General features: G+C 47.5%; 2 protein-coding genes across 2 annotated transcripts in view; one reads left to right on the top strand and one right to left on the bottom strand.

Annotated features, from left to right (window-relative positions):
* The window catches only part of LOC144737178 (uncharacterized), a 22314-nt gene extending 2642 nt beyond the window's left edge, over positions 1-19672 (top strand). The window contains exons 2-6 of the mRNA XM_078619900.1: positions 15954-16186; positions 17070-17268; positions 18340-18461; positions 18679-18763; positions 19523-19672. Coding sequence (XP_078476026.1) covers positions 15978-16186; positions 17070-17268; positions 18340-18461; positions 18679-18763; positions 19523-19672 — 765 coding nt within the window. The 5' untranslated portion in view covers positions 15954-15977. The remainder of the gene's footprint in view (positions 1-15953; positions 16187-17069; positions 17269-18339; positions 18462-18678; positions 18764-19522) is intronic.
* The window catches only part of LOC144737186 (MAM and LDL-receptor class A domain-containing protein 1-like), a 328015-nt gene that overhangs the window by 256173 nt on the left and 48639 nt on the right, over positions 1-23203 (bottom strand). The gene's annotated exons all lie outside the window — the stretch shown is intronic.

A 23203-nucleotide genomic window follows, 5' to 3' on the forward strand; every position in this document is an offset into this window, starting at 1 on the left:
ATCAAACACTTCACTGTATTTCACTGTAGCACTGTATAAATGGCAGTGAATCTTGTACGTCATCAAACACTTCACTGTATTTCACTGTAGCACTATATAAATGGTAATGAATCTTGTAAGTCATCAAACACTCCACTGTATTTCACTGTAGCACTGTATTAATGGTAGTGAATCTTGTACGTCATCAAACACTCCATTGTATTTCACTGTAGCACTGTATTAATGGTAGTGAATCTTGCACGTCAGCAAACACTACACTGTATTTCACTGTAGCACTGTATTAATGGTAGTGAATCTTGTACGTCAGCAAACACTTCACTGTATTTCACTGTTGCACTGTATTAATGGTAGTGAATCTTGTAAGTCATCAAACACTCCACTGCATTTCACTGTAGCACTGTATTAATGGTAGTGAATCTTGTATGTCATCAAACACTCCACTGCATTTCACTGTATCACTATTAATGGCAGTGGATCTTGTATGTCATCAAACACTCCACTGTATTTCACTGTAGCACTGTATTAATGGTAGTGAATCTTCTACATCATCAAACACTCCACTGTATTTCACTGTAGCACTGTATTAATGGCAGTGAATCTTGTACGTCAGCAAACACTCCACTATATTTCACTGTAGCACTGTATTAATGGTAGTGAATCTTGTACATCATCAAACACTTCACTGCATTTCACTGTAGCACTGTATTAATGTCAGTGAATCTTGCACGTCATCAAACACTACACTGTATTTCACTGTAGCACTGTATTAATGGCAGTGCATCTTGTACGTCATCAAACACTTCACTGCATTTCACTGTAGCACTGTATTAATGTCAGTGAATCTTGCACGTCATCAAACACTACACTGTATTTCACTGTAGCACTGTATTAATGTCAGTTAATCTTGTACGTCATCAAACACTTCACTGTATTTCACTGTAGCACTGTATTAATGGCAGTGAATCTTGTACGTCATCAAACACTTCACTGTATTTCACTGTAGCACTGTATTAATGGCAGTGAATCTTGTACGTCATCAAACACTACACTGTATTTCACTGTAGCACTGTATTAATGGCAGTGAATCTTGTACGTCATCAAACACTACACTGTATTTCACTGTAGCACTGTATTAATGTCAGTGAATCTTGTACATCATCAAACACTACACTGTATTTCACTGTAGCACTGTATTAATGATAGTGAATCTTGTACATCATCAAACACTCCACTGTATTTCACTGTAGCACTGTATTAATGGCAGTGAATCTTGTAAGTCATCAAACACTTCACTGTATTTCACTGTAGCACTGTATTAATGGCAGTGAATCTTGTAAGTCATCAAACACTTCACTGTATTTCACTGTAGCACTGTATAAATGGCAGTGAATCTTGTACGTCATCAAACACTTCACTGTATTTCACTGTAGCACTATATAAATGGTAATGAATCTTGTAAGTCATCAAACACTCCACTGTATTTCACTGTAGCACTGTATTAATGGTAGTGAATCTTGTACGTCATCAAACACTCCATTGTATTTCACTGTAGCACTGTATTAATGGTAGTGAATCTTGCACGTCAGCAAACACTACACTGTATTTCACTGTAGCACTGTATTAATGGTAGTGAATCTTGTACGTCAGCAAACACTTCACTGTATTTCACTGTTGCACTGTATTAATGGTAGTGAATCTTGTAAGTCATCAAACACTCCACTGCATTTCACTGTAGCACTGTATTAATGGTAGTGAATCTTGTATGTCATCAAACACTCCACTGCATTTCACTGTATCACTATTAATGGCAGTGGATCTTGTATGTCATCAAACACTCCACTGTATTTCACTGTAGCACTGTATTAATGGTAGTGAATCTTCTACATCATCAAACACTCCACTGTATTTCACTGTAGCACTGTATTAATGGCAGTGAATCTTGTACGTCAGCAAACACTCCACTATATTTCACTGTAGCACTGTATTAATGGTAGTGAATCTTGTACATCATCAAACACTTCACTGCATTTCACTGTAGCACTGTATTAATGTCAGTGAATCTTGCACGTCATCAAACACTACACTGTATTTCACTGTAGCACTGTATTAATGGCAGTGCATCTTGTACGTCATCAAACACTTCACTGCATTTCACTGTAGCACTGTATTAATGTCAGTGAATCTTGCACGTCATCAAACACTACACTGTATTTCACTGTAGCACTGTATTAATGTCAGTTAATCTTGTACGTCATCAAACACTTCACTGTATTTCACTGTAGCACTGTATTAATGGCAGTGAATCTTGTACGTCATCAAACACTTCACTGTATTTCACTGTAGCACTGTATTAATGGCAGTGAATCTTGTACGTCATCAAACACTACACTGTATTTCACTGTAGCACTGTATTAATGGCAGTGAATCTTGTACGTCATCAAACACTACACTGTATTTCACTGTAGCACTGTATTAATGTCAGTGAATCTTGTACGTCATCAAACACTACACTGTATTTCACTGTAGCACTGTATTAATGGCAGTGAATCTTGTACGTCATCAAACACTTCACTGCATTTCACTGTAGCACTGTATTAATGGTAGTGAATCTTGTACATCATCAAACACTACACTGTATTTCACTGTAGCACTGTATTAATGTCAGTGAATCTTGTACGTCATCAAACACTTCACTGCATTTCACTGTAGCACTGTATTAATGTCAGTGAATCTTGTACGTCATCAAACACTACACTGTATTTCACTGTAGCACTATTAATGGCAGTGAATCTTGTACGTCATCAAACACTACACTGTATTTCACTGTAGCACTGTATTAATGTCAGTGAATCTTGTACGTCATCAAACACTTCACTGTATTTCACTGTAGCACTGTATTAATGTCAGTGAATCTTGTACGTCATCAAACACTTCACTGTATTTCACTGTAGCACTGTTTTAATGGTAGTGAATCTTGTACGTCATCAAACACTACACTGTATTTCACTGTAGCACTGTATTAATGGCAGTGAATCTTGTACGTCAGCAAACACTTCACTGTATTTCACTGTTGCACTGTATTAATGGTAGTGAATCTTGTAAGTCATCAAACACTCCACTGCATTTCACTGTAGCACTGTATTAATGGTAGTGAATCTTGTATGTCATCAAACACTCCACTGCATTTCACTGTATCACTATTAATGGCAGTGGATCTTGTATGTCATCAAACACTCCACTGTATTTCACTGTAGCACTGTATTAATGGTAGTGAATTTTCTACATCATCAAACACTCCACTGTATTTCACTGTAGCACTGTATTAATGGCAGTGAATCTTGTACGTCAGCAAACACTCCACTATATTTCACTGTAGCACTGTATTAATGGTAGTGAATCTTGTACGTCATCAAACACTTCACTGTATTTCACTGTAGCACTGTATTAATGTCAGTGAATCTTGCACGTCATCAAACACTACACTGTATTTCACTGTAGCACTGTATTAATGGCAGTGCATCTTGTACGTCATCAAACACTTCACTGTATTTCACTGTAGCACTGTATTAATGGCAGTGAATCTTGTACGTCATCAAACACTTCACTGTATTTCACTGTAGCACTGTATTAATGGTAGTGAATTTTCTACATCATCAAACACTCCACTGTATTTCACTGTAGCACTGTATTAATGGCAGTGAATCTTGTACGTCAGCAAACACTCCACTATATTTCACTGTAGCACTGTATTAATGGTAGTGAATCTTGTACGTCATCAAACACTTCACTGCATTTCACTGTAGCACTCTATTAATGTCAGTGAATCTTGCACGTCATCAAACACTACACTGTATTTCACTGTAGCACTGTATTAATGGCAGTGAATCTTGTACGTCATCAAACACTTCACTGTATTTCACTGTAGCACTGTATTAATGGCAGTGAATCTTGTACGTCATCAAACACTTCACTGTATTTCACTGTAGCACTGTATTAATGGCAGTGAATCTTGTACGTCATCAAACACTTCACTGTATTTCACTGTAGCACTGTATTAATGGCAGTGAATCTTGTACGTCATCAAACACTTCACTGTATTTCACTGTAGCACTGTATTAATGTCAGTGAATCTTGTACGTCATCAAACACTACACTGTATTTCACTGTAGCACTGTATTAATGGTAGTGAATCTTGTACGTCATCAAACACTACACTGTATTTCACTGTAGCACTGTATTAATGTCAGTGAATCTTGTACGTCATCAAACACTACACTGTATTTCACTGTAGCACTGTATTAATGTCAGTGAATCTTGTACGTCATCAAACACTACACTGTATTTCACTGTAGCACTGTATTAATGGCAGTGAATCTTGTACGTCATCAAACACTTCACTGCATTTCACTGTAGCACTGTATTAATGGTAGTGAATCTTGTACGTCATCAAACACTTCACTGTATTTCACTGTAGCACTGTATTAATGTCAGTGAATCTTGCACGTCATCAAACACTACACTGTATTTCACTGTAGCACTGTATTAATGGCAGTGCATCTTGTACGTCATCAAACACTTCACTGTATTTCACTGTAGCACTGTATTAATGGCAGTGAATCTTGTAAGTCATCAAACACTTCACTGTATTTCACTGTAGCACTGTATTAATGGTAGTGAATTTTCTACATCATCAAACACTCCACTGTATTTCACTGTAGCACTGTATTAATGGCAGTGAATCTTGTACGTCAGCAAACACTCCACTATATTTCACTGTAGCACTGTATTAATGGTAGTGAATCTTGTACGTCATCAAACACTTCACTGCATTTCACTGTAGCACTCTATTAATGTCAGTGAATCTTGCACGTCATCAAACACTACACTGTATTTCACTGTAGCACTGTATTAATGGCAGTGAATCTTGTACGTCATCAAACACTTCACTGTATTTCACTGTAGCACTGTATTAATGGCAGTGAATCTTGTACGTCATCAAACACTTCACTGTATTTCACTGTAGCACTGTATTAATGGCAGTGAATCTTGTACGTCATCAAACACTTCACTGTATTTCACTGTAGCACTGTATTAATGGCAGTGAATCTTGTACGTCATCAAACACTTCACTGTATTTCACTGTAGCACTGTATTAATGTCAGTGAATCTTGTACGTCATCAAACACTACACTGTATTTCACTGTAGCACTGTATTAATGGTAGTGAATCTTGTACGTCATCAAACACTACACTGTATTTCACTGTAGCACTGTATTAATGTCAGTGAATCTTGTACGTCATCAAACACTACACTGTATTTCACTGTAGCACTGTATTAATGTCAGTGAATCTTGTACGTCATCAAACACTACACTGTATTTCACTGTAGCACTGTATTAATGGCAGTGAATCTTGTACGTCATCAAACACTTCACTGCATTTCACTGTAGCACTGTATTAATGGTAGTGAATCTTGTACGTCATCAAACACTACACTGTATTTCACTGTAGCACTGTATTAATGTCAGTGAATCTTGTACGTCATCAAACACTTCACTGTATTTCACTGTAGCACTGTATTAATGTCAGTGAATCTTGTACGTCATCAAACACTACACTGTATTTCACTGTAGCACTGTATTAATGTCAGTGAATCTTGTACGTCATCAAACACTTCACTGTATTTCACTGTAGCACTGTATTAATGTCAGTGAATCTTGTACGTCATCAAACACTACACTGTATTTCACTGTAGCACTGTATTAATGTCAGTGAATCTTGTACGTCATCAAACACTTCACTGTATTTCACTGTAGCACTGTATTAATGTCAGTGAATCTTGTACGTCATCAAACACTACACTGTATTTCACTGTAGCACTGTATTAATGTCAGTGAATCTTGTACGTCATCAAACACTTCACTGTATTTCACTGTAGCACTGTATTAATGTCAGTGAATCTTGTACGTCATCAAACACTACACTGTATTTCACTGTAGCACTGTATTAATGTCAGTGAATCTTGTACGTCATCAAACACTACACTGTATTTCACTGTAGCACTGTATTAATGTCAGTGAATCCTGTACGTCATCAAACACTCCACTGTATTTCACTGTAGCACTGTATTAATGGCAGTGAATCTTGTACATCATCAAACACTCCACTGTATTTCACTGTAGCACTGTATTAATGATAGTGAATTTTGCACGTCATCAAACACTACACTGTATTTAACTGTAGCACTGTATTAATGGTAGTGAATCGTGTACGTCATCAAACAATCCACTGTATTTCACTAGCACTGTATTAATGATAGTGAATCTTGCACGTCATCAAACACTACACTGTATTTCACTGTAGCACTGTATTAATGATAGTGAATCTTGTACATCATCAAACACTCCACTGTATTTCACTGTAGCACTGTATTAATGGTAGTGAATCGTGTACATCATCAAACACTCCACTGTATTTCACTGTAGCACTGTATTAATGATAGTGAATCTTGTACATCATCAAACACTCCACTGTATTTCACTGTAGCACTGTATTAATGGCAGTGAATCTTGTAAGTCATCAAACACTTCACTGTATTTCACTGTAGCACTGTATTAATGGCAGTGAATCTTGTAAGTCATCAAACACTTCACTGTATTTCACTGTAGCACTGTATAAATGGCAGTGAATCTTGTACGTCATCAAACACTTCACTGTATTTCACTGTAGCACTATATAAATGGTAATGAATCTTGTAAGTCATCAAACACTCCACTGTATTTCACTGTAGCACTGTATTAATGGTAGTGAATCTTGTACGTCATCAAACACTCCATTGTATTTCACTGTAGCACTGTATTAATGGTAGTGAATCTTGCACGTCAGCAAACACTACACTGTATTTCACTGTAGCACTGTATTAATGGTAGTGAATCTTGTACGTCAGCAAACACTTCACTGTATTTCACTGTTGCACTGTATTAATGGTAGTGAATCTTGTAAGTCATCAAACACTCCACTGCATTTCACTGTATCACTGTATTAATGGTAGTGAATCTTGTATGTCATCAAACACTCCACTGCATTTCACTGTATCACTATTAATGGCAGTGGATCTTGTATGTCATCAAACACTCCACTGTATTTCACTGTAGCACTGTATTAATGGTAGTGAATCTTCTACATCATCAAACACTCCACTGTATTTCACTGTAGCACTGTATTAATGGCAGTGAATCTTGTACGTCAGCAAACACTCCACTATATTTCACTGTAGCACTGTATTAATGGTAGTGAATCTTGTACATCATCAAACACTTCACTGCATTTCACTGTAGCACTGTATTAATGTCAGTGAATCTTGCACGTCATCAAACACTACACTGTATTTCACTGTAGCACTGTATTAATGGCAGTGCATCTTGTACGTCATCAAACACTTCACTGCATTTCACTGTAGCACTGTATTAATGTCAGTGAATCTTGCACGTCATCAAACACTACACTGTATTTCACTGTAGCACTGTATTAATGTCAGTTAATCTTGTACGTCATCAAACACTTCACTGTATTTCACTGTAGCACTGTATTAATGGCAGTGAATCTTGTACGTCATCAAACACTTCACTGTATTTCACTGTAGCACTGTATTAATGGCAGTGAATCTTGTACGTCATCAAACACTACACTGTATTTCACTGTAGCACTGTATTAATGGCAGTGAATCTTGTACGTCATCAAACACTACACTGTATTTCACTGTAGCACTGTATTAATGTCAGTGAATCTTGTACGTCATCAAACACTACACTGTATTTCACTGTAGCACTGTATTAATGGCAGTGAATCTTGTACGTCATCAAACACTTCACTGCATTTCACTGTAGCACTGTATTAATGGTAGTGAATCTTGTACGTCATCAAACACTACACTGTATTTCACTGTAGCACTGTATTAATGTCAGTGAATCTTGTACGTCATCAAACACTTCACTGCATTTCACTGTAGCACTGTATTAATGTCAGTGAATCTTGTACGTCATCAAACACTACACTGTATTTCACTGTAGCACTATTAATGGCAGTGAATCTTGTACGTCATCAAACACTACACTGTATTTCACTGTAGCACTGTATTAATGTCAGTGAATCTTGTACGTCATCAAACACTTCACTGTATTTCACTGTAGCACTGTATTAATGTCAGTGAATCTTGTACGTCATCAAACACTTCACTGTATTTCACTGTAGCACTGTTTTAATGGTAGTGAATCTTGTACGTCATCAAACACTACACTGTATTTCACTGTAGCACTGTATTAATGGCAGTGAATCTTGTACGTCAGCAAACACTTCACTGTATTTCACTGTTGCACTGTATTAATGGTAGTGAATCTTGTAAGTCATCAAACACTCCACTGCATTTCACTGTAGCACTGTATTAATGGTAGTGAATCTTGTATGTCATCAAACACTCCACTGCATTTCACTGTATCACTATTAATGGCAGTGGATCTTGTATGTCATCAAACACTCCACTGTATTTCACTGTAGCACTGTATTAATGGTAGTGAATTTTCTACATCATCAAACACTCCACTGTATTTCACTGTAGCACTGTATTAATGGCAGTGAATCTTGTACGTCAGCAAACACTCCACTATATTTCACTGTAGCACTGTATTAATGGTAGTGAATCTTGTACGTCATCAAACACTTCACTGTATTTTACTGTAGCACTGTATTAATGTCAGTGAATCTTGCACGTCATCAAACACTACACTGTATTTCACTGTAGCACTGTATTAATGGCAGTGCATCTTGTACGTCATCAAACACTTCACTGTATTTCACTGTAGCACTGTATTAATGGCAGTGAATCTTGTACGTCATCAAACACTTCACTGTATTTCACTGTAGCACTGTATTAATGGTAGTGAATTTTCTACATCATCAAACACTCCACTGTATTTCACTGTAGCACTGTATTAATGGCAGTGAATCTTGTACGTCAGCAAACACTCCACTATATTTCACTGTAGCACTGTATTAATGGTAGCACTGTATTAATGGTAGTGAATTTTCTACATCATCAAACACTCCACTGTATTTCACTGTAGCACTGTATTAATGGCAGTGAATCTTGTACGTCAGCAAACACTCCACTATATTTCACTGTAGCACTGTATTAATGGTAGTGAATCTTGTACGTCATCAAACACTTCACTGCATTTCACTGTAGCACTGTATTAATGTCAGTGAATCTTGCACGTCATCAAACACTACACTGTATTTCACTGTAGCACTTTATTAATGGCAGTGAATCTTGTACGTCATCAAACACTTCACTGTATTTCACTGTAGCACTGTATTAATGGCAGTGAATCTTGTACGTCATCAAACACTTCACTGTATTTCACTGTAGCACTGTATTAATGGCAGTGAATCTTGTACGTCATCAAACACTTCACTGTATTTCACTGTAGCACTGTATTAATGGCAGTGAATCTTGTACGTCATCAAACACTTCACTGTATTTCACTGTAGCACTGTATTAATGTCAGTGAATCTTGTACGTCATCAAACACTACACTGTATTTCACTGTAGCACTGTATTAATGGTAGTGAATCTTGTACGTCATCAAACACTACACTGTATTTCACTGTAGCACTGTATTAATGTCAGTGAATCTTGTACGTCATCAAACACTACACTGTATTTCACTGTAGCACTGTATTAATGTCAGTGAATCTTGTACGTCATCAAACACTACACTGTATTTCACTGTAGCACTGTATTAATGGCAGTGAATCTTGTACGTCATCAAACACTACACTGTATTTCACTGTAGCACTGTATTAATGTCAGTGAATCTTGTACGTCATCAAACACTTCACTGTATTTCACTGTAGCACTGTATTAATGTCAGTGAATCTTGTACGTCATCAAACACTACACTGTATTTCACTGTAGCACTGTATTAATGTCAGTGAATCTTGTACGTCATCAAACACTTCACTGTATTTCACTGTAGCACTGTATTAATGTCAGTGAATCTTGTACGTCATCAAACACTACACTGTATTTCACTGTAGCACTGTATTAATGTCAGTGAATCTTGTACGTCATCAAACACTTCACTGTATTTCACTGTAGCACTGTATTAATGTCAGTGAATCTTGTACGTCATCAAACACTACACTGTATTTCACTGTAGCACTGTATTAATGTCAGTGAATCTTGTACGTCATCAAACACTTCACTGTATTTCACTGTAGCACTGTATTAATGTCAGTGAATCTTGTACGTCATCAAACACTTCACTGTATTTCACTGTAGCACTGTATTAATGTCAGTGAATCTTGTACGTCATCAAACACTACACTGTATTTCACTGTAGCACTGTATTAATGTCAGTGAATCTTGTACGTCATCAAACACTACACTGTATTTCACTGTAGCACTGTATTAATGTCAGTGAATCCTGTACGTCATCAAACACTCCACTGTATTTCACTGTAGCACTGTATTAATGGCAGTGAATCTTGTACATCATCAAACACTACACTGTATTTCACTGTAGCGCTGTATTAATGTCAGTGAATCTTGTATGTCATCAAACACTTCACTGTATTTCACTGTAGCACTGTATTATTGGCAGTGAATCTTGTACGTTATCAAACACTTCACTGTATTTCACTGTAGCACTGTATTAATGGTAGTGAATCTTGTACGTCATCAAACACTACACTGTATTTCACTGTAGCACTGTATTAATGGCAGTGAATCTTGTACGTCATCAAACACTACACTGTATTTCACTGTAGCACTGTATTAATGGCAGTGAATCTTGTACGTCATCAAACACTACACTGTATTTCACTGTAGCACTGTATTAATGGTAGTGAATCTTGTACGTCATCAAACACTACACTGTATTTCACTGTAGCACTGTATTAATGGCAGTGAATCTTGTACGTCATCAAACACTACACTGTATTTCACTGTAGCACTGTATTAATGGCAGTGAATCTTGTACGTCATCAAACACTACACTGTATTTCACTGTAGCACTGTATTAATGGTAGTGAATCTTGTACGTCATCAAACACTTCACTGCATTTCACTGTAGCACTGTATTAATGGCAGTGAATCTTGTACGTCATCAAACACTACACTGTATTTCACTGTAGCACTGTATTTATGATAGTGAATCTTGTACGTCATCAAAGACTACACTGTATTTCACCGTAGCACTGTATTAATGGCAGTGAATATTGTACGTCATCAAAGACTACACTGTATTTCACCGTAGCACTGTATTAATGGCAGTGAATCTTGTGCGTCATCAAAGACTACACTGTATTTCACTGTAGCACTGTATTAATGGTAGTGAATCTTGTACGTCATCAAACACTTCACTGTATTTCACTGTAGCACTGTATTAATGGTAGTGAATCTTGTACGTCATCAAACACTCCACTGTATTTCACTGTAGCACTGTATTAATGTCAGTGAATCTTGTAAGTCATCAAACACTCCACTGTATTTCACTGTAGCACTGTATTAATGTCAGTGAATCTTGTAAGTCATCAAACACTCCACTGTATTTCACTGTAGCACTGTATTAATGGTAGTGAATCTTGTAAGTCATCAAACACTCCACTGTATTTCACTGTAGCACTGTATTAATGATAGTGAATCTTGTACGTCAGCAAACACTCCACTGTATTTCACTGTAGCACTGTATTAATGGCAGTGAATCTTGCACGTCATCAAACACTTCACTGTATTTCACTGTAGCACTGTATTAATGGTAGTGAATCTTGTATGTCATCAAACACTTCACTGTATTTCACTGTAGCACTGTATTAATGGTAGTGAATCTTGTACGTCAGCAAACACTCCACTGTATTTCACTGTAGCACTGTATTAATGGTAGTGAATCTTGTAAGTCATCAAACACTCCACTGCATTTCACTGTATCACTGTATTAATGCAGTGGATCTTGTATGTGATCAAACACTCCACTGAATTTCACTGTAGCACTGTATTAATGTCAGTGAATCTTGTATGTCATCAAACACTCCACTGCATTTCACTGTAGCACTGTATTAATGGTAGTGAATCTTGTAAGTCATCAAACACTCCACTGCATTTCACTGTAGCACTGTATTAATGGTAGTGAATCTTGTATGTCATCAAACACTCCACTGCATTTCACTGTAGCACTGTATTAATGGTAGTGAATCTTGTAAGTCATCAAACACTCCACTGCATTTCACTGTAGCACTGTATTAATGGTAGTGAATCTTGTAAGTCATCAGACACTCCACTGAATTTCACTGTAGCACTGTATTAATGTCAGTGAATCTTGTAAGTCATCAAACACTCCACTGCATTTCACTGTAGCACTGTATTAATGGTAGTGAATCTTGTATGTCATCAAACACTCCACTGCATTTCACTGTAGCACTGTATTAATGGTAGTGAATCTTGTAAGTCATCAGACACTCCACTGAATTTCACTGTAGCACTGTATTAATGTCAGTGAATCCTGTACGTCATCAAAGACTACATTGTATTTCACTGTAGCACTGTATTAATGTCAGTGAATCTTGCACAAACTACGTCATCAAACACCTCACTTCATGTAGCACTGCATTTAACTGACCTTCAATTAGCCTTTTGCCCGTCCTAGGACAAAAGCTGTCATATTAAAGATGCACATTTACGTTTCCTTGCGTGATTATAATTTTTTTAGGAATTGTTGCCGTAAATAAATGTTTCTTAATTTAAAAAATTAAACCTCGGTATACGATATCTTGTGTGAATCGCTTGTACTGTATTAATGGCAGTGATTCTTGCATGAAACTACAGTGGTACCCCAGAGATCGAACTTAATTCGTTCCAGAAGGCCATTCGAACACCGATTTGTTCGAACACCGAATTAATTTTCCCCATGAGAATTAATGTAAATGACATTCATTGGTTCCGGACACAAGAAATCTCTCATTTCAATCATTTTTACACGAAGTTTACAGTAATTACGTGCATAAAAGCATACAAAAAAACAAGAAACACATATTCTTAGGTTTTTTTCGGTAAAGTCACGTAGGTAAAAAATTTAAATTAATAAAAGTAAAATAAAATAAAAATCACGACGTTTCGGAGGCAACACAAGGTTCCGTCTTCAGGTGGAACCGTCACAGCCCGACAGCTGTATCAGCTGTATCAAGCTGTCGGGCTGTGACGGTTCCACCTGAAGACGGAAGCTTGTGTTGCCTCCAAAACGTCGTGATTTTTATTTTATTTTACTTTTATTAATTTTAATTTTTTACCTACGTGACTTTACCGAAAAAACATAAGAATATGAATCCTTGCAGTCACGAAAGCTTCAAATCTAACAAGAAACACAATAAATGGAATAAATGTATAAATGAAATAAATGAACATTGATCTTCACTTTAGCTGTAGTAAGGAGAGTTGATGGTTTGAGTGGAAGGTGGTGAGGAGGAGGAGGAGGTTGGTGGTTCATTTTCTTGGTTCTTTCGGTAAAGTCACGTAGAAGGGAAATAATAAAATAATAAAAATAAAACATCAGAAAATACAATTCTCACGATGTTTCGGCCACAACGCAAGCAGCCGTCCTCAGGTGAAGAACAGATCTGTCGGGAAGACAGCGTCTGAATGAAACACCCCAGGCTTGGAGCGTCTATTTAAGCTGGGTTGGAGGGGGAAGAGCGCCTTGACAAAAGAATGCAGTCACGAAAGCTTTAAATCGAAATTTGAGGTTGGTGGTGTTATTGTTTGGAAGGGGGGTCCCCTTCCATAAAAACGTCCGGTAACTTCCCTTCTGTGGTTCTTTCTCTTGTGTGCCTCTTCTCTGCCACTAACTGTGAGTCACTTGAGCTATTTCTGACTAAAAACTGACCTAAAGAGGTTTGTTTCTGCCTCCGTTTTAGGATGTTTCGAAAATGACACATTGCATTATCATTGGCTTATCGCTACCACTAACCTTTTTAAGGATACATTGTGTATGGATGAACACCAAAAACACTAAAATAAAGGAAATTAACGAAAAAGTTAAGGAACGATGTTTTGCAGGTAACTGCACTGGGTGAGAGCTACGTGCAGAACCGGCCCTAGACCTTTGGGGGCCCTAAGCAAAATTTGGTTGGAGGCCTCTTTGATGTATGATTTGTTTCACCCACTAGCTAGCAGTGACTCTAGGGGGCCCTCTGCTGGCCACGGGGCCCTTTGCAATTGCAAGGGTCGCTTAGTGGCTGGGCCGGCTCTGGTTGGTGGTGAGGCACTGGTGGTGAGGCATTGGTGGTTGCTGGCAGAACCGGCCCTAGACCTTTGGGGGCCCTAAGCAAAATTTGGTTGGAGGCCCCTTTGATGTATGATTTGTTTCACCCACGAGCTCGCAGTGACTCTAGGGGGCCCTCTGCTGGCCACGGGGCCCTTTGCAATTGCAAGGGTCGCTTAGTGGCTGGGCCGGCTCTGGCTACGTGTTAACCGAGTCTCTCACACCACGGTAAAACGTTTGTCTGGGCAAGCATCATGCACGCTGGCCATATGCATCTCAGCCGTACAGGTTCTTTCAAGTCGCGATTGCCCCGTTCGACCTCCGAATTTCGTTCGGTTTCCGGGGCAAAAACTTTTCGGAAATATCGTTCGAACACAGATTTGTTCGAGTTCTGGTGCATTCGATCTCCGAGGTTCTACTGTACGCCATCAAACATCTCGTTTCATGTCACTGTAGCACTGCATTTAACTCGCCTTCAATTAGTTCGAAATCACTGCTCTGATACTTTTTGTTCTGCTTTCGCTCGCTGGGGTTGTAGTCAATTTGAATTCGATAACAATGTCTGGAAAATCACGAAGAAATGTATATATTTTATAGTAATTTAGAAGCAAAAATTCGACTTGACTTTCGTTTAAAGTGCTGAATAAATATACGAAGACACCAAATACACTTTGTTGCTGCGTAGAATTATTTAATGAACTTTCAGTAAAGAAACGTCATATTTGAAGCGACTTTGCGAAAAAAAAGATCTTTCCATTCGACCTTGTTCCGCGCGAGTGTAAATAAGTAATATTTAAAAATACTTTTTTTTTTTTAAAACACGCTTTAATGAAATGTACTAGTTATGGCAGAACTTCACGACTCCAGGAAGTGGCTCCGAAGCTTGCCACAACGTAAGGGACCGTGGCCAATTACAGCCAACGTCAGTTGAGCGTGGACAATTATACCCAAGCCGAAACATAACATATAAAAAAGAATGTTTAAAAATATTTAATTTAATTTTTTTAATGATAGAATATAGTATTGTCATCAGTATGACACAAGTATACGAAGTGTGCAGTCCATACCACATTGGGAAGTGGGTTAAAATTGAGTTACAAGATTTGAGGATACAACAACAATAGACAGAGTGAGTTCATAGAAAGCGTGAGATTATTTTATTTATTATCTGTCGGAAAGACGCTGTTCTTCACCTGAGGGCGGCCGCTAGCGTTGTGGCCGAAACGTCGTGAGAATTGTATTTTATGATGTTTTATTTTTATTATTTTATTATTTCCCTTCTACGTGACTTTACCGAAAGAACCAAGAAGATGGATCCATATACTCTTTGGAGTTTTCGGTATAGTCACGGAGGTGAAAATAAAATAAAAATGAAAACATACTCTTAGTTGTATTCGGTAAAGTCACGTTGGTGAAAATTTAAAATAATAATAGAAATAAAATAATAGTAAATGAAAATACATCAATTTATTCTTTTATTTCCATTATTATTATTTTAATTTTTTCACCTGCTTGACTTTACCGAAAGAACCAAGAAGATATTCCGGTTCTGTTTGACCCGAAGGTTTTTGCCGACCTGCCGGGCCTAACCAAACCACCGCCTCCTCTCCTCTCGCCTCTCGTCGATTTCACTTGGACGAGGCTCCGGCTCTCTGCCGCCCGGCGATGGCGGAGAGCGACGAGGCGAGCGAGAACGAGCTGCTCAGCCGGAGCTTGTCCATGTGGAACAGCGCCGGCGAGGGGGAGCGCCGGCGCGGAGGGGAGCAGAGGGATGGAGAGGGGGAGGGGGGCGGCGACTCGGAGCCGCGGCCGCTCGACCTGCACACGGCCGCCTCCATCGGGCAGCAGGACGTCGTGTCCGCCTACATCTCCAGGTGGATTGTGGGAGGGATTCGCAAGCGGGAGGGGCTCGCGAGCGGAGGTTGTTCTTGCCGCGGGGTTAGATCGGCGTCGGTGTGAATCAGATGTCGCAAACGGGTTTTGATTCCTTACCCGTACCCGTACCCGGCCGCACCAGGGTCGCAAATGGGTACCCGTACCCGTACCCGATTGCGACCTTTGGGATGAAGCCATGTTGCAGGCGCGGGTGGGTTGATTCTAGGAACTTGAATTGTGAGAAGAGACAAGACGTTGGGAAATGAGTGACAAACGGTGACTCACCAGTGACTCACGGCCTACCCGTACCCAGCCGCACCAGGGTCGCAAACGGGTACCCGTACCCGGCCGGGTAGCCGGGTATCGGGTAGGGTACGGGTATCGGGTAGGGTACGGGTATCGGGTAGGGTACGGGTATCGGGTAGGGTACGGGTATCGGGTAGGGTACGGGTATGGGGTAGGGTACGGGTATCGGGTAGGGTACGGGTATCGGGTAGGGTACGGGTATCGGGTAGGGTGCGGGTATCGGGTAGGTTATGGGTATCGGGTAGGGTGCGGGTATCGGGTAGGTTATGGGTATCGGGTAGGGTACAGGTATCGGGTAGGGTACGGGTATCGGGTAGGGTGCGGGTATCGGGTAGGTTATGGGCATCGGGTAGGGTGCGGGTATTGAGTAGGGTACGGGTATTGGGTAGGGTACGGGTATTGGGTAGGGTACGGGTATTGGGTAGGGTACGGGTATCGGGTACCCGGTTGCGACCTCTGGTGTGAATGTGTCGCTAAACTCGTCGCTGCCGCCCGACCCCGACCCACAGCCATTGGGTAAAGCTTCCTAGATTTGAAGCCATCCCTCTCGCCGCCCCCCTCCCCCACCACCACCAGCGAGGCGGAGGACCTAAACCGACGTAACCTGGGCGGGTGGACGCCGCTGATGTACGCGTGCTACATCGGGCACGACGCGGTCGTGTCGCTGCTGCTGAGCGCCGGGGCCCTCGTCAACTCGGCCAACCCCCTGGGGCAGACGCCGCTCATGCTGGCCGCCTCCTGCGGCAACGAGAGCTCCGCTCAGCTGCTGCTGCAGGTGACGGGCACGCTACGCGACGCTAGGCCGGGCCGCCCATGGGGCCGCCTGTTCGTCCGCTACGTCCGCCAGTTCGTCCGCCCGTCTGTCCGCCCGTTCGTCTGTCTGTCTGTCCGTCTGTCCGTCTGTCCGTCTGACTGTCTGTCTGTCCATCTGTCTGTCCGTCTGTCTGTCCGTCTGTCTGTCCATCTGTCCGTCTGTCTGTCCGTCTGTCTGTCTGTCCATCTGTCCGTCTGTCTGTCTGTCTGTCCATCTGTCTGTCCATCTGTCCGTCTGTCTGTTTGTCTGTCTGTCCATTTGTCCATCTGTCCGTCTGTCTGTCCATCTGTCCGTCTGTCTGTCCGTCTGTCTGTCCATCTGTGTGTCCGTCTGTCTGTCTGTTGGTCCGTTCCCTCCGCCCGTCTCCACGCTTCTCGTCCGTCGCCTCGTGCCCCGTCGGTCTCCACGCTCCCTGCGCGTCGCCACGTGTTTAAGTGCCTCCGTGTGCGCCGCCGCCACTGCTGCTGCGCGTGTGTGTGTCTGTGTGTGTCTGCGTGTGTTTGCGTGCGTGTGTGCGTGCGTTTGCGTGTGTGTGCGTGTGCGCGTGCGTGTGTTTGCGTGCGTGCGTGTGTGCGTGCGCGTGCATGTGCGTTCGCGTGCGTGTGTCTGCGTGTGTGTGCGTGTGCGCGTACGTGTGTCTGCGTGTGTCTGCGTGCGTGTGTCTGCGTGCGTGTGTTTGCGTGCGTGTGTCTGCGTGCGTGTGTTTGCGTGCGTGTGTCTGCGTGCGTGTGTCTGCGTGCATGTGTCTGCGTGCGTGTGTCTGCGTGCGTGTGTGTTTGCGTGTGCGTGCGTGTGCGTGTGTGTGTGTGTGTGCGTGTGCGTGCGTGTGCGTGCGTGCGTGCGTGTGCGTGTGTGTGTGTGTGCGTGTGCGTGCGTGTGCGTGCGTGCGTGTGCGTGTGTCTGCGTGCGTGTGCGTGTGTGTTTGCGTGTGTGTGTGTGCGTGTGCGTGCGTGTGCGTGCGTGCGTGTGCGTGTGTCTGCGTGCGTGTGCGTGTGTGCGTGTGTGTGCGCGTGTGTGCGTGTGCGCCCGCAGAGAGGGGCGGACGTGGAGGCGGTGGACAAGCGAGGCTGGCCGGCGCTGCTGCACTGCACGTGCACGGGGCACCAGCACATGGTGCGCCTGCTGCTGCGACACGGAGCGGACGCCAACGTGCGGTGAGCGCCGGCGGCACTCCCACCCACCCCCCCACCCCCCACCACCCCCCACCCCGAGCCACGAGCCGAGTGCGAATCGTGACCCTGGGGGGTTCCACGCCGGGGGGCTACGTAGCTCCAGACGCTCGATTAACCGCTGCACCACCACTCCCCCCCCACTCCCCCCCCACTCCCCCCCACTCCCCCCCGCTCCCCCCCCGCTCCCCGCCCCCCACAGAGAGACCATCTACGGCCACACGCCGCTGATGGAGGCCGCGATGGCCGGCCACGAGGTCATCGTGCAGTTCCTGCTCAAGAAGAAGGTGAGCGCAGAGACGCGGGGAAGGCATCCAGCGGCAGCTGCCGGGCAGCTACGGCATCGACGCGGGACACGTGACACGCGACACGGGACACGTGATACGGGACACGCGACACGTGACACGTGACACGGGACACGCGACACGCGACACATGAAACGCGACACACGTGTGTCTGGGGCTGCAACATAAACAGCAAATGCTTGCCTATAACCACCCACACCCCCCACACTCACCCATACACACCCACACTCACCCACCCACACTCACCCACACTCACCCATACCCACTCGCCCACACTCACCCATACCCACCCACACTCACCCACACTCACTCACCCCACCCACCCACCCACACTCACCCACCCACACTCACCCACCCACACTCACCCACCAATACCCAACCACACTCACCCACCCACACTCACCCACCCACACTCACCCACCCACACTCACCCACCCATACCCACCCACCCACCCACAGAAATCCACACCACCCACACCCACCCACCTATACCCATGCCAGCGCCGGGTGGGTGGGTGGGTTGGTGGGTGGGTTGGTGGGGTGGGTGGGTTGGTGGGTTGGTGGGTGGATTGGTGGGTGAGTTTGTGGTTGGGGTTTGTGGGTGGGTTTGTGGGTGGGTGGGTTGGTGGGTGGATTGGTGGGTTGGTTGGTGGGTGGGTTTGTGGGTGGGTTGGTGGGTCGGTTGGTCGGTGGGTTGGTGGGTGGGTGAGGATGACCCCCCCCCCCCCGGCGTGCCTGCAGGGTGTGCGAGCGCGCGACACGGACCGCTCCGGGGAGACGGCGCGCAGCCTGGCCGCAATGTTTGGCCACACCAAGGTGGTGGCCAAGATCGACGCGGCGCTGGCGGCCCCCCACCCCTCACCCGCGGCCCGTGCGCCGTGCCCCCGGTGAGCCAGCGACGTGACCCCCCCCCCCCCCCCCGGTGACCCCCCCCCCCCGGTGACCCCCACCCTCCACCGCCAACGCCTCGCGCAGAGGCACGGAGACGAACATTTCCCCCCTCCACTCTCTACCCCCCCCCCCCACTCTCTAACCCCCCCCCTCCCCCATCCCCGCTAACGGCACCCCCCCCCCCCCCCACTCTCTAACCCCCCCCCCCACTCTCTAACCCCCCCCCCCACTCTCTAACCCCCCCTCCCCCACTCTCTAACCCCCCCACTCTCTAACCCCCCCCCCCACTCTCTAACCCCCCCCCCCCACTCTCACACCCCCCCCCCCCCCACTCTCTAACCCCCCCCTCCCCCACTCTCTAACCCCCCCCCCCCCATTCTCTACCCCCCCCCACTCTCTAACCCCCCCCCACTCTCTAACCCCCCCCCCCCCCCCACTCCTCAACCCCCCCCCCCCCACTCTCTAACCCCCCCCACTCTCTAACCCCCCCCCTCCCCCACTCTCTACCCCCCCCCCACTCTCTAACCCCCCCCTCCCCCACTCCTCTAACCCCCCCCCCCCCCCCACTCTCTACCCCCCCCCCCCACTCCTCTAACCCCCCCCACTCTCTAACCCCCCCCCCTCCCCCCACTCTCTACCCCCCCCCCACTCTCTAACCCCCCCCCCCCCTCCCCCCACTCTCTAACCCCCCCCCCCCCCCCATTCCTCTACCCCCCCCCCCCACTCTCTAACCCCCCCCACTCTCTAACCCCCCCTCCCCCACTCTCTACCCCCCCCCCCCCACTCTCTAACCCCCCCCCTCCCCCCACTCTCTAACCCCCCCCCCCCACTCTCTAACCCCCCCCTCCCCCACTCTCTAACCCCCCCCCCCCACTCTCTAACCCCCCCCCCCCACTCTCTACCCCCCCCCCCACTCTCTAACCCCCCCCCCCCACTCTCTAACCCCCCCCCTCCCCCACTCTCTAACCCCCCCCACTCTCTAACCCCCCCCCCCACTCTCTAACCCCCCCCTCCCCCACTCTCTCCCCCCCCCCCACTCTCTAACCCCCCCCCTCCCCCACTCTCTAACCCCCCCCCCCATCTCTACCCCCCCCCCCCACTCTCTAACCCCCCCCCCCCCACTCTCTAACCCCCCCCCCCCCACCACTCTCTACCCCCCCCCCCCACTCTCTAACCCCCCCCCCCCACTCCCTCCAACCCCCCCCCCCCCTCTAACCCCCCCCCCCCCACTCTCTAACCCCCCCCCCACTCTCTACCCCCCCCCCACTCTCTACCCCCCCCCCCCACTCTCTACCCCCCCCCCCCACTCACTACCCCCCCCCCACTCTCTAACCCCCCCCCCCACTCTCTACCCCCCCCCCCCCCCACCTCTAACCACCCCCCCCCACTCTCTACCCCCCCCCCCCCCCACTCTCTACCCCCCCCCCCCACTCTCTAACCCCCCCCCCCCCACTCTCTACCCCCCCCCCCACTCACCCCCCCCCCCACTCTCTACAACCCCCCCCCACTCTCTACCCCCCCCCCCCCCCCACCTCTACCCCCCCCCCCCTCCTAACCCCCCCCCCCACTCTCTAACCCCCCCCCACCTCTAACCCCCCCCCCCCACCTCAACCCCCCCCCCACTCTAACCCCCCCCCCCACTCTCAAACCCCCCCCCCCCCACTCTCTAACCCCCCCCCCCCACTCTCAACCCCCCCCCCCCACCTCAAACCCCCCCCCCCCCCCCCCCCCCCACCCCCCCACTCCTAACCCCCCCCCCCCCACTCTCTACCCCCCCCCCACTCCACCCCCCCCCCACTCTCTACCCCCCCCCCCCCACCCCCCCCCCACCTCCACCCTACCCCCCCCCCCCACCCCCAACCCCCCCCACTCTCTAACCCCCCCCCCCCACTCTCTACCCCCCCCCCCACTCACTAACCCCCCCCCCCACTCTCTACCCCCCCCCCCCCCACCTCTAACCCCCCCCCCCCACTCTCTACCCCCCCCCCCCCCAACCCCCCCCCCCCACTCTAACCCCCCCCCCCCCCACTCTACCCCCCCCCCCACTCTCTACCCCCCCCCCCACTCACAACCCCCCCCCCCCCACTCTCTAACCCCCCCCCACTCTCTACCCCCCCCCCCCACTCTCACCCCCCCCCCTCTAACCCCCCCCCCACACTCCTACCCCCCCCCCCCACTCTCTAACCCCCCCCCCCCCCCCCACTCTCTACCCCCCCCCCCCCCCCACCTCTCTAACCCCCCCCCCCCCCCACTCTCTAACCCCCCCCCCCCACTCTCTAACCCCCCCCCCCACTCTCTAACCCCCCCCCCACTCTCTAACCCCCCCCCCCACTCTCAACCCCCCCCCCCCCACTCTCTAACCCCCCCCCCCACTCTCTAACCCCCCCCCCACTCTCAACCCCCCCCCCCCACTCTCAACCCCCCCCCCCCACTCTCTAACCCCCCCCCCCCACTCTCTACCCCCCCCCCCCCACTCTCTAACCCCCCCCCCCCCCACCTCAAACCCCCCCCCCCCCCCCACTCTCCTACCCCCCCCCCCCCACTCTCTAACCCCCCCCCCCCACTCTCTACCCCCCCCCACTAACCCCCCCCCCCACCCCCCCCCCCACTCTCTAACCCCCCCCCCCCCCACTCTCTAACCCCCCCCCCCACTCTCTAACCCCCCCCCCCCCCCACTCCTACCCCCCCCCCCCCCCACCCTCACCCCCCCCCCCACTCTCTAACCCCCCCCTCCCCCACTCTCTAACCCCCCCCCCCCCCCACTCTCCTACCCCCCCCCCCCCACTCTCTACCCCCCCCCACTCTCTAACCCCCCCCCCCACTCTCTAACCCCCCCCTCCCCCCACTCTCTAACCCCCCCCCCCCCACCCCCCCCACTCTCTAACCCCCCCCTCCCCCCACTCTCTAACCCCCCCCCCCCCCCACTCTCTAACCCCCCCCCCCCACTCTCTACACCCCCCCCCCACTCTCTAACCCCCCCCCCCCCACTCTCTAACCCCCCCCCCCCACTCTCTAACCCCCCCTCCCCCCACTCTCTAACCCCCCCCCCCCACTCTCTACCCCCCCCCCCCCCACTCTCTAACACCCCCCTCCCCACTCTCTAACCCCCCCCCCCCCACTCTCTAACCCCCCCCCCCCCCACTCTCTAACCCCCCCCCCCCACTCTCTAACCCCCCCACTCTACCCCCACTCTCTAACCCCCCCTCCCCCACTCTCTAACCCCCCCCCCCACTCTCTAACCCCCCCCCATCTCCCCCCCCACTCTCTAACCCCCCCCCCCACTCTCTAACCCCCCCCCCACTCTCTAACCCCCCCCCCCACTCTAACCCCCCCCCCCACTCTCTAACCCCCCCCCCACTCTCTACCCCCCCCCCACTCTCTAACCCCCCCCCCACTCTCTAACCCCCCCCTCCCCCCACTCTCTACCCCCCCCCCCACTCTCTAACCCCCCCTCCCCCACTCTCTACCCCCCCCACTCTCTAACCCCCCCTCCCCCACTCTCTACCCCCCCCCCACTCTCTAACCCCCCCC

This window comes from Lampetra planeri, chromosome 65 (genome assembly GCF_965212315.1).
Source record: "Lampetra planeri chromosome 65, kcLamPlan1.2.h2, whole genome shotgun sequence".
NCBI classification, from domain to species: domain Eukaryota; kingdom Metazoa; phylum Chordata; class Hyperoartia; order Petromyzontiformes; family Petromyzontidae; genus Lampetra; species Lampetra planeri.